Source organism: Xenopus laevis, chromosome 2S (assembly GCF_017654675.1).
Source record: "Xenopus laevis strain J_2021 chromosome 2S, Xenopus_laevis_v10.1, whole genome shotgun sequence".
Lineage (NCBI taxonomy): Eukaryota > Metazoa > Chordata > Amphibia > Anura > Pipidae > Xenopus > Xenopus laevis.
In genome coordinates this window covers 7,509,558-7,522,828 of record NC_054374.1, presented here as the reverse complement: position 1 = coordinate 7,522,828, position 13,271 = coordinate 7,509,558, and the positions used below count along the sequence as shown (strand labels likewise).

General features: G+C 40.4%; 1 protein-coding gene across 1 annotated transcript in view; it reads left to right on the top strand.

The window, feature by feature from the left end:
• The first annotated feature begins 1,386 nt into the window (after window positions 1–1,386).
• grpr.S (gastrin releasing peptide receptor S homeolog) overlaps window positions 1,387–13,271 on the top strand; it is a 46,555-nt gene continuing 34,670 nt past the window's right edge. The window contains exon 1 of the mRNA XM_018248703.2: window positions 1,387–2,225. Within this exon, the coding sequence (XP_018104192.2) occupies window positions 1,699–2,225 (527 nt within the window). The 5' untranslated portion in view covers window positions 1,387–1,698. The remainder of the gene's footprint in view (window positions 2,226–13,271) is intronic.

The following is a 13,271-nucleotide window of genomic DNA, read 5'->3' as shown; positions in this document are numbered from 1 at the left end:
AGTATAAAGGTGCGCTAGCAGTGCAACTGTAATTTTAGATGGTATGAGTGGGGGGGGCACAAAAGCACTATTTAGTCTTTATGGCTCTGCATATAAGGCCAACCCTGACATTTCAGACCTGGCCGGACACATTACAAATGAGAGATGAGCAATGAGAGAGAGTGAGTTTGCAGAGCACTTCAGTTTATTGGCAGCTCCCTCATCTTTTGCTGCTAAACTGAAGGTGTTCAGAAAACAGGAGAATTGCTCTCTATACAGCTGATTAGCCAGACAGTCTAAGGGCTGAACTTCATGGCACGTTGATGTCCGATTTGTGGCCATGGGATGACGCGCATGCGACGTGTTGGAGGTGTAGACGATAATGAAACTGAATGTGAAATTGCAGGTACAAATTTCATGTATCCAACTGTCAGATGTGAACGCTGCACACTGTATCTTCATCCGACAGTTGGATACATGTAGTTTGTACCTGCGATTTCCCGTCCAGTTCCATTATCTTCTGCACATTCGACACGTCGCATGCATGTCGGCATTGGAATTGGGCATCAACGCGCCGTGGAGTTCAGCCCTAAGGGTGGACATGGGATATAATCACTCACCAATATTTATAGATCTTACAGAGAGTGGGATAATTAGGCAAATAGTGAAGCTCCTATATGTAAGCAAACAACTTTTTGCAGATCAGTTTTTTTATAAACAGCCTAGCTAATTACTGCGCAAGAAAGTGCCATGAACAGAAATCCTAGAAACATCTACTTTCTGTATAATACATATATAGGACCTGTTATTGAGAATGCGTAATTTGGATCTCCATAAAAATGTAATTTGGATCTCCGTACCGTTAGTCTGCTAACATATCAATTCAACATTAGGATTGTCTTGCCTCCAATAAGGATTAATTATATCTTAGTTGTGATGAAGCACAAGGTACTGTTTTATTATTACACAGAAAAAGGAAATCATTTTTAAAAATTAGGATTATTTGGATAAAATGAAGTCTGTGGGAGATGGCCTTTCCATAATGCAGAGCTTTCTGGATAACAGGTTTTCAGGTTCCGGATCCTGTACCTGGACTGTAATATATTTATTGAAAACGGAATAGTTAATTCTCAGAGGGGCACATTTCCAAACATTAAAGATTTTGTAACACTGTACAGACAACTGATTAGATTATAACTTGCAATGTCATTATCGTTATGTTACTTCCCAGTCCCCGAATAAATGCCTCTATCAAAAAAAAATCCTGTAGATTAATTCCCAGGAACGAAAGGGAATCCGCGCTCTGTGTCACTGATTATCTCTGCCAGTAGATGGCTTCCCATGCATTTTCCAAGTGAAAGCTCAGTTTACTGCAACACCAGGCTACTTCCCCAGCTTCTGCTATTGTTCTGCTGTGTGAGCAGGTGAACAAATGACATTCACAGGATTCCGCCTATAAAATCCCAGACTACCAGATAGCTGCTCATTTCAAATCCAGACTGCCAGGCAAGGCAGTTGCAGATCAGAGTGAGAGTTAAGGCTGCCTCTCTTCAGCAAATGAATTGTACAAAGTATTGACCATGCACCCTGCTGCCAATAGAAACGTGGCATCTTCCCTAGAGAGACGACTTTGTCTTTTCAGTTTGGAGATTCTGAAATATGAATATGAAGAGCAAATGAAGAAGCCCTAAGAATCTTCCTCGAGAAGGGCAAGTTTAAATGACTTTAAAAACAGGTGGCACGAGGCTGAGCCTGAAGCTTTTTCAATTTTTAAAATCCCATGAAGATAAAAAACCGATTACTTGGCGGGGGGAATTAAAGAGAAGGCTACCAACGATGAATCCAGAAGGCTGTCTTTTACTAGACTTGGAAGCAGACTTTGCCCTTACCAGCTCCTGCCTGAATCAGAGCTCCAATCATTCTAGCGAGGACTGGTTCTATCCCGGGGTGACCTATGCCATCGTTCCAATTTATGGGATCATCATTCTAATCGGACTCATTGGAAATATCACTTTGATCAAGATATTCTGCACTGTCAAGTCCATGAGAAATGTCCCCAACCTGTTTATCTCCAGTCTGGCTTTGGGGGATTTGCTACTGTTGGTGACATGTGCCCCGGTGGATGCCAGTAGATTTCTGGCAGATAAATGGCTTTTCGGACGTGTGGGCTGTAAGCTTATACCTTTTATACAATTAACCTCAGTGGGGGTGTCTGTTTTCACCCTGACGGCCCTTGCAGCTGACAGGTATGTGTGAAGCTATCTGCTGTATTTACACTTATCTAGTGGGAAGTCTGCAAACAGCTGCTGAAAGTTATGCAATAAGTATTACTCTTAAAGGACATGCCAACCCCAAAAATCATTTTTTTGCCTAATACAAGAAAACGCAATTATAAGCAAATTTCCAATATGAATTTATTAAAAATTGTTAGTGCTTTAAAAGTTATTTGCAAATGTAATTGCTACTGAAAGCAGCATTTGCTTAACTCCTGGTTGTTACTTTTTACACATAGTTGCAAAAGCCAATCTCCTCCAGCAAAGACAGGTCTGTCAATCCGTTGGCTTGTGTTACATTGTTTCAAAAGTCAGAGCCATCAGGGCAGGGAATAGAAAGGGACAGACACTGCTTTAAATAGCAATACATATAAGAATAATGCAAAAAACATAGAAAATTTGTAATGAATGTATATTGCAAAGTTGCTTAGAATTATGTTTTCTTTTATTAGGCAAAAAAATATTTTTGGGGTTCACATGTCCTTTAAGTGCAGCACCGTACCTGTACGATACCAAATAGTAAGCGTTACTCTTTATATATGTTCAGCTGAATGTGACTATAACTCATAGCCAGACTTCTGTTATGTATAAGGCTTAAGGGAAGAGACATGCTCAGATTCGGGGAGATTTAGTCGCCCGGTGATGTCGCCTCTTCGTCGGGATCCGAACTGAGATTAGACGCCCCAAGGAAGAGGAGTTTTGTCGCTGGGCGACAAAGATTTCATAGCGAAGATTCGCTAGTGTTCGTTTATGCCTAGAGAAAAGTTGCTAGTGATGTTACGCTTAGGTCAATTTGAATAGGGCAGTACATTAAAGTTGTATATTGGTGCAAATGCTTGAAGTGGCCACTTTTTATTACAAATGTCCAAGGAACCTTAATAAAGACAAGAGAGTTAATATAATGCCCTACACATGAGCCCACTGTATAGTTTATGTTCCATATGTTCTCAAATGTCTGGGGAAAAATGTTAACCCAAAAAAGTTTAATTTAGGACTTTTGCAGGCAATCCCTCTTAAAAAAAAGCAAAAGTCGCCAGTGTTTTGGCAACTTTGCATGCATACATTTTCGGCAGACAGGATATGATGTAAGAGACATAAGATTAAGGAGGATGAAGCTTCATTTAAGCAATTCGACTGGTCTGAGGTTGCGAAGGCAACTCTGGTGAAAGACGTTCAGTAAAATCCGCCCTTTAGTGAATTTCACCTGAGCAAAAAGTCGCCTGGCGATAGAATGCAAATGAACGGTAGCAGCAATCTCTTTCGCTAACGAATTGTCATCTGCGCCTGTTAGTGAATTGGCGATGTCACTGCAGATGTGATTTCTGGCGAAAAGTCGCTAGCGTTAGCCACTTCACCCTTTAGTAAATCTGCCCCTTAGTGCATCCCTACATGCAAACATCTTGCTTCTTGTATCATCTCTGAGAAACATCTGCATTTGGGTAACGTGGGGGGGGGGACCCAGTTGTAGCTGCCATGGATTCTGTTGTCAATTTAAAATGGATTGCACAGATATAGTTCCTTTCTCTAGGAAAGTTAAGAGATAGATTTCTAGTGTAAATATACAAGACCTGTAATTAAGGGCTGTCATAATTAGCACAACCTGCTCTTAGGGATATCAGTTACATTCTATTGATTTGCAGCAGAGGAAATAAAGCTGCAGCAGAGATCATTTCCGTTTAATTGCATATTGGAAGCAGGGTTGATTTTTATTTGGGATTATCATAATACAATCTGCTCAGACATTTACTGATTTAATTATGTAATAGAACTCGAATCAATACCATAACTGCATTATCAGGTACTTCTCATGTGTTGATATTTGTGGCTTAATGGGCTACTCAATAGTGAGGACTCCTTTCCTTCCACCGTTATTACGCTGCTCTATTGGTTAAACGATATTCCTTCATGTATTTCTTTGTACTGCTGTTCAGTATGAAAACTATCGAAAATTTGCTAGTATTTGAATAGGGCGACTACATTAAAGCTGGATGGACGTCTTTATTGGAGATGTTGGTGCAAATGCTTGAAGTGGTCACTTATTATTACACATGTCCAAGGAAACAAAATAAAGACAAAAGGAGCCCACTGTAAAATGAATGTTTCATATGTTCTCAAATGTCTGGGGAAAAAAGTTAACCCAAAAAAGTTCAAGTTAGGACTTTTGCAGGCAATCCCGCTTAAAAAAAGAAAAAGTCGCCAACACTTTTTAAACTTTAATGCATTTCCGACAGACAGGATATGATGATGGGATTTCTGGCAATTTTTTGCTAGTGCCGACTAGTGATGGGTGAATTTGGGGCGTTTTGCCGGAAAAATTAGCGAATTTCCCACGAAATCCGCAAAACTACGGAAAATCCGCGAAACATCTTGTTTTTGACGCCAGCGTCCATTTTGATGCAGATGTCCATTTTTTTGGACACTGGTGTCAGTTTTTGCCAAAATTGCTCTGGCGTCCAGAAAAAAAGACGCCGGCGAATTTTCGCAGCGGTTTGGCGAATCGTGGGAATTCGCCGCAAATTTGCGCCTAGCGTATAAATTTGTCCATCACTAGCTTCAGCCACTTTGCCCTTTATTGAATTTGCCCCTATGTGTTTATGTATGTCACAAGATGGCTACTAGGTATAGACCCTTGCATATGTAAGTGACTACAGCTATGGGATCTGTGGGATCTGTTATCCAGAATACTCAGGACCTGGGGTCTTCCTGATAAATCATACCTCAAGTGTACTAAAGAATCCTTTAAACATGAATAGAATCTAATCTAAAGGCTGGTTTTGCCTCCAACAAGGAGTAAATCTATTTTACTTGGGATCAAGTACAAGGTACTGTTTTATTATTACAGAGAAAAAAGGAAATTATTTTCATCATCTGAAACGATTTCATTAAAATGGAGTCTATTGGAGATTAAAGGGATACTGTCATGGGAATGAATCAGTTAATAGTGCTGCTCCAGCAGAATCCGTTTCTCAAAAGAGCAAACATATTTTTTTATATTCAATTTTGAAATCTGACATGGGGCTAGACATATTGTCAATTTCCCAGCTGCCCCTGGTCATGTGACTTGTGCTCTGATCAACTTCAATCACTCTTTACTGCTGTACTGCAAGTTGGAGTGATATCACCTCCTCCCTTTTCCCCCCCAGCAGCCAAACAAAAGAACAATGGGAAGGTAACCAGATAGCAGCTCCCTAACACAAGATAACGGCTGCCTGGTAGATCTAAGAACAACACTCAATAGTAAAATCCCATGTCCCACTGAGACACATTCAGTTACATTGAGAAGGAAAAACAGCAGCCTGCCGGAAAGCATTTCTCTCCTAAAGTGCAGGCACAAGTCACATGACCAGGGGCAGCTGGGAAATTGACAAAATGTCTAGCCTCATGTCAGATTTCAAAATTGAATATAAAAAAATCTGTTTGCTCTTTTGAGAAATGGATTCAGTGCAGAATTCTGCTGGAGCAGCACTATTAACTGATGTGTTTTGAAGAAAACATGTTTTCCGATGACAGGATCCCTTTAAGGGATTGCACCCAGATGTGTGCAAGTGAGGATTGTGCAGATGCAAAGGAAACCTGGAATTAACACAATAAACTGTTCTACCATTACCATATGCAACTGATTTGCACTAATAGCATTATCTATATGGTGTGCTGAAAATGGTACTATTTGCAGATAAATAAGCATGTGCTGAAACATGTAGGTTATTTACCTAAAAACAAACTCTACATTTGCAGCATTGTTAAATAGCTGGCAAGTTGCAGATTAATGGTTGACCCGCTGTTCTCCTGTAATTTTGGACTAAAATGTTACGTTGAGGTTGTGACTGAAATTTGCACTTGGCACAAAGCTCTGATTTGCTAAACAAACCCTTTAATTTGGAATTCTAATATGTAAATAATTCTTCCTTGTACAGGAATTATTTCTTGCAAGTCCCACCTCATCATTGACACCCAATTGGGCAAGTACAAGAGTGTATTTTCTTTTTTTCTACTGAGGAAGAGGCTTTAGAGCAGGGAGGGAGGAAGCTTTGGAAAACTAATAGTGAGGCTACATATCTGCCAGGGAAATTTGTCTGATTTTTATTTTATATATTGCTGGTATAATTCTGGTGTAAGTAGGCTGATGTTGTGCACATTTTGGTCTCCTAGATGTATCATTAATATATCAAAGATCCAAATGCAAAAGTCTAGGATTTAGTCAAGGTGAAAGAATCCAAAAACTCTCTATTTCCTCTCTCTAAATCCCACTCTTTCCTTATATGTTTATTTTTAAAAGCAGTAAAATCACACTCCAATGAGACAAACAATGGCTCTCTAAAGAGAAGACAAAGCCCAGAATGTTCATTTCCTACTTGGAAGGAAATAGCAGTGTCGAGCATTGTATTTAAAGGCACACCGAACCATTTCATATTGTCACGACCGGCACCCAATACCAGAACAAGTGCCAAGCACCCTGGTCTCGGCTCGGCTTCACCAGTAGTGTGACCACCGTTGGGCTTCGGGAGGAGCCCTCAGCTTACTTGGGTGCCACCTGGACTTAACGAGAGGTGAAGGTGAGATGTTCTGGCTGGCAAAGGGGCACGGCTGATAGCAGAGTCTTTTGGGCCGAAGGTCACGGTACAAATGGAGCAGGCAAGAGAATCATCAGACAGGCTGGGTCGAGGCAGGCAGATATCAAGAATCATCAGGCAGGCAAGGGTCAAACCGGGTTGTCAATCAAGGGGTTAAGCAGGAAGAGTTGTTGTAGGCAGGCGAGGGTCAGGATACAGAGTTCAGAGTAGTCAGGAACAGGCAGGGTCAAACACGGGTAATCAAACAGACAAGATACGGAACAGATCGGATGCACAAGACTCAGGAACCACTAGAAACAAGTTCTATCACGGGCACTGGCTGGGGGTCAGAATGGGCCTTAAATACAATAAATTTTCGCTTCAAAACGTTACATAGTTACATAGTTAAATTGGGTTGAAAAAAGACAAAGTCCATCAAGTTCAACCCCTCCAAATGAAAACCCAGCCCCATACACACACCCCTCCCTACTGTCACATAAATGATATATACCCATATCTATACTAACTATAGAGCTTAGTATCACAATAGCCTTTGTATTATGTCTGTCCAAGAAATCATCCAAGTCCCTCTTATAGTCATTAACTGAATCAGCATCACAACATCACCCGGCAGTGCATTCCCCAACCTCACTGTCCTCACTGTGATGAACCCCCTACTCTGTTCCTTTAAATGAAACTTCTTTTCCTCTAGTCTGAAGGGGAGGCCTCTGGTACGTGATTCTCTTTATGGGTAAAAAGGTCCCCTGATATTTGTCTATAATGTCCTCTAATGTACTTGTAAAGTCTAATCATGTCCCCTCACAAGCGCCTTTTTTCCAGAGAAAACAACCCCAACCTTGTCAGTCTCCCCTCATAATTTAACTCTTCCCTCCCTCTAACCAGTTTAGTTGCACTTAGTCTCTGCACTCTCTCCAGCTCATTTATATCCCTCTTAAGGACTGGAGTCCAAAACTGCCCCCATACTCCAGATGAGGCCTCACCAGGGACCTATAAAGAGACACAATTATGTTTCATCCCTTGAGTTAATGCCCTTTTTTATACAAGAACTTTATTTGCTTTAGTAGCCACAGAATGACACTGCCCAGAATTAGACAACGTGTTATCTACAAAGACCCCTAGATCCTAGATGTTCCAGGTGAACATTCCTTAATTTAATCAGTAATCACACCAGGGCGCCTGTACCTTTAAGAGCCACTCAGGCGCCCCACGCGCCCTAGAAATCAAGATGGTGCTGGATCCGGCGCCAAGGAACCACGCGGCGGGCGACCCCGCCGCACAGGTAATATTGTTACACATATTTTGGTTTTACTGATTCTTGCATAATAGACGATCGTTTCCTTAGTTTGGCAGATGCTGCCATTTCAGTATGTGTTCCGTTTAGGAATCTGTCAGCATTAATTGTATTCTAATTAATATACAGGTATGCGATCCAGAAACACGTTATCCAGAAAGCTCTCAATTATGGAAAGGCCAACCCCCATAGACTACATTTTATCCAAATAATCCACATTTATAAAAATGATTTCCTTTTTCTCTGTAATAATAAAACAGCACCTTGTACTTGATCCCAACTAAGATATAATTAATCTTTATTGGAAGCAAAACCAGCCTATTGGGTTTATTTCATGTTTACATGATTGTCTAGTAGACTAAAGGTATGAAGATCTAAATTACAGAATAGTGATGGGCGAATTTATTCGCAAGGCGCGAATTTGTGTCGAAATCCCGCGATTCGCCGCTGGCGAATAAATTGGCGAAAACTCGCCAACGTCAAAAAAAAATTGTAAATTTCACCAAAAACGAGACGCCGTTGTTTCGCACATTTTTCGCCGTTTCTCAAATTTTTCGGCAAATTTCCAAGGGGTAAGGATTTTAATCGGTTTCCATGCAGACAATTACATGAGATAATTGCAGGAGCAGATATTTGGAGTAACATGTCCATAGCTGTGTTTTCCTTTGGACTCTGTATGATTACTGCCCATTTGTAGTGGACAGTAGTGATCGGCGAATTTAATCGCCAGGCCCGAATTTGCGCGATTCGCCGCCAGCAAATAAATTCGCGAAACGCCAGCGAAAATTTAAGAAAAATTTTTTTCGCCGTTTTGCGAATTTCACAAATTTTTCGGCAAAGCGAAACGCCGCAAATTCGCCCCTCACTAGTGGACAGGTGCCAATTAGATAATAACAGTACCAGTATGCAGGGGTGTAACTACAGAGGAAGGAGACCCTGCGGCTGCAGGAGGTATAATGGGCCCCATGAGGCCCAAATAATGAGCAATTTCAACTTATTTTGATAAAACAAGACAATCTCTGGATATGTTGGGGACCCTACAATTAATTTGCTGTGGGGCCCAGTAGCATCTAGTTACACCACTGCCGTTATGGATAAAACAGCTTGTCAACGTCAAACGTCTCAGAATTCCTTGAGTCAGGACTGTCCAACTTTAAATGCTGCATGTGGCCCTCCAAGGGATTTCTACGGCCCTCAGTCCGCTCAAGATCTTCACAGACCTCTTTGTATGGCATCATTGTTATAATCATTGTGTAATCATCTTGCTCCTAAATGGGATATAGTGCAGAACTGGCTCTTTGACCAAAAACATAATACAGGTATGAGATCCCAACCCAAAGCTTTGAATTATGGAAAGTCCATCTCCCGTAGAGTCAATTTGAAGCAGATAATTCTATTTTTAAAACAATTTCCCTTTTCATTGTAATAATAAAATATTACCTCTTACTTGATTCCAACTAGGCTGCATGAATCCATATTGGTGGAAAAGAAATAGGGGCTTATTTAATATTTATATTCATTTATTTTAGTAGACTTTAGATTTGTTGATCCAAATTATGGAAAGGTCCCCTACCCGTAAATATAACCCAGGTCCTGGATATTTATTAGAAATAGAAAAAAGGAGACATTTTTTGAAGCTGTACAGCATGACTATTTCAAATATTAGCGAAACAGCACAGAGAAATGTGAACCACATATACTGTATGTTGCCCACAAATAATGAAATGTTTTCTGTAGCGAGTCACAATGAAATAACAGCCGCGCAGACATCAGTTTCCTCTTGTTCATTATAATGCTCATTAAAATATGAAAAATCTGAGTGGCACTCGGTGGCCTGTACTGCCAGTGGTCACACATTTAATGAAGCCAAGATGTTGTATTAGGTTCATGTAGGACTTGCTTCTTGATGACCTGCACAGATTGGGCTTTTGTGCAACATAATACATGGTTGTAATAAGTAGGGATGCACCGAATCCAGGATTCGGTTCGGGATTCAGCCAGGATTCGGCCATTTTCAGTAGGATTCAGCCAAATCCTTTTGCCTGGCTGAACCACATCCTAATTTGCATATGCTGACTTTTTGTGAAAAAACAAGGAAGTAACAAAATGTTTTTTTTTTTAGGATTCGGTTCGGTATTCAGCCAAATCTTTCGCAAAGGATTCGGGGATTCGGCCGAATCTAAAATGGTGGATTCGGTGCATCCCTAGTAATAAAGTAGAATGGCAGGGGTAGTTGGGAATCTCCAAAAAAGCAATGCAAATGGTCATTAATTTCTAACTATTTCCTGCACCATATTAGGGGGAATTCACAAAAATGGAGAGAGCCCATTTTTGGAATAAAAGTGGTGGTTAAACTGGTGTGAAATACTTTCTCCATATTCACAAAAATGGCGACTAATCTCCCCGAATCTGACCGTGTGTCTCTGCCCTAAAGGATGTTTGAGACCCTTCTCTAACCCAATCCTTTGCTAGTGGGGTGTGTAACACAAGAATTAAAGTTGGGGGACAGGGGTATCCCCATTAGCCTGTTCTACCTCAAGAGCTGAGGTTGGGATCAGCTATTTAAGGTCCATGAAACGACTAACCTTGTTCCAGGGGAGTAGAGATTTGCATCTTTCATACTAAGAGGGCTCAATGTTGGTGGACATGGTCATCCCCCTTGATTCTTTGCTTGGATTCTGCATCCACAGCTTTGCCACAACCCCCTCCTTGCTTTTGTAATGGCAAAACAGGGTGCCATAGAGCATCTTTTTACATTAACTTTAAACTGAGCAGGTCAATCAAAAACACCAACCAAGTGGAAACAGAACTTACTGTATATAAAGGTGACTTCTTCCTTATCGCCTTTATTTGACCCAATGACAGTATACTTCCTTGTACAACATGTGCTGAACTTACTCCATGTTTTATCCTTAGATTAGATGTTTTATACCAGTGCAATGAACCCCCCTCCCACCTACTGGACTCTTGCTAACAAAACAGTCACAACAAAGGGAGAAGGGATGGAGTTATATACTGGTCATCTAATTTATTTGCAAACCAAATATGGGGTAACTTCAGTTTCCCTCTTCGCCCTATTTGTGTCAGTAAATAACCAAAACTATAGATCTGTCATCGATTATTTATTAAGCAACCACAGAGTTGAATATTGTTGTGTAAAGAAATGTCGGATCTTTTGTTATGTGACAACACATCTAACGTAAGCTTTCTTTTTATTCAGCTTTCATTTTCTCAAGGTTTCTTGTTTTGCCAGTAAACACCCAAATGAGATAAAACAAATTAATGGTTTCTTTGCAAAGCTGAATTGTTTGTAAGTCTCTTTACCCCCTTATTTATCAGATAAGCATCAAAGCAGGGTTACTGCAATTACCACTATGTTTTCTCTTGTTTACTGTACTTCTCCCTATCTCAAGTTCTTAATGGTGATTATGCTTTCACTTCAAGGTGTTTGCTTTGGTTGATGGTTAAACAGCCACCAGAACAGGTAAAGCAAATGATATCATAGAGCAATGTGGTGTATAACATGTGGCACTGCAGTTGTACTGCAAATCCCACCATATTTCTTCAGCATCTGTTAGAGTCTAGATCATCTTATATTTCCCCTTGGCTTTAACTTCGAACCGCTACATCATAGCTTAAAGGAACAGTAACGTCAAAAAATAAAAGTGTTTTAAAGTAAAAACTGCTGTTTGCTTCAGAAACTCTACTATTGTTTACAGGTATATAAATAAGCTGCTGTGTAGCAATGGGGGCAGCCATTCAAGCACAGGATACACAGTAGATAACAGATAAGTACTACTATAGTTTATATAAATAAGCTGCTGTGTAGCAATGGGGGCAGCCATTCAAAGGAGAAAAGGCTCAGGTTACACAGCAGATAGCAGATAAGCTCTGTCTGTATAATGGTGTTATCTGTTATCCATTAGTTAACCTGTGCCATTTAGCCGTTTTTCAATTTCCGCCATTGCTCCACAGCAGCTTGTTTCTATGAACTATAGTAGTGTTTCTGAAGCAAACACATCAGTTTTACCAGTGCAGGGCAACACTACATGATATTTTCATTACTTTAAAACATTTACATTTTTTGGTGTTACTGTTCCTTTAAGGAACATTAAGAAAAGCATATAGGACCTATGCAATCATTTGAACAACCAGGAATCCTTCAGGATTTCCTCTAAAACCACAAAAATTTTTAGAATTATGAGAATTCCTAGCCAAAAAAAGGAGGTTCTGAATAAATTTTGGGAAGGGGTTTGTTCCAGTGAGAGCTGTGAAGATGTGGAATTGTCTCCCTGAATCAGTGGTACAGGCTGATACATTAGATAGGTATAAGAAGGGGTTGGATGGTGTTTAGCAAGTGAGGGAATACAGGGATATGGGAGATAGCTCATAGTACAAGTGTGAGGTTATTTGGTGGTCTTGTGTGTTCTAGGGGCCGGTGGGATTGCCCGCAATCATGATCTTCGCACTCCGATGCGTACTGCTCTTATTGCCTGGCGACAAATATCCCCTTCTTTTTTTTGTTTTAACATTTTTATTGGGTTTTCCAAAGCATGAAAGATTTACTTTGTAACAAAGTATAAATGCAAAAAAACAAAGCAAAATGATGAAAATACATATGATCATATACCATGCAGTTTACAGTACAAGAATATACAACTTGTATATGAAAACTATTAGGCCTAAGGAAAATAAGCCAAGAAAAACAAAAACATCAGGCAAAATAGTATATAACCAAACCAAATCTCCCCTTCTTCGGGGCGACTCATCTCCCTGAACTGCCTCCCGCTGGCTAGAATTTAAATCACCGATGGGATGGCACTCGGAACTCTTTGTTGTCCGAAGTTTCCTCGTGAGGTAACTTCGGAAAACAAAGCTCTCAGATTGCCAACGATTTTCATTCTAGACCTCGGGAAGGCAGGGGAAGGCAGTTCGAGCCTTAAGGAGTGCCTTGTGCCTTGACCCTTAAAGGACTAGTAACATATAAACATTTTTTTTAAAAAATTTGTTTCTACTAAATGTAAAAGAACCACCAAGGCAGTTTTAACTTTCAATTCGCAAAGTCTTTATTAAGAAATTAATTACCGATTCTCTGCTTGCGCGCCTCTTCAGAAACAGCGACAGGGCGGCGATCCATCGTGAGGCACTCAATCTCTC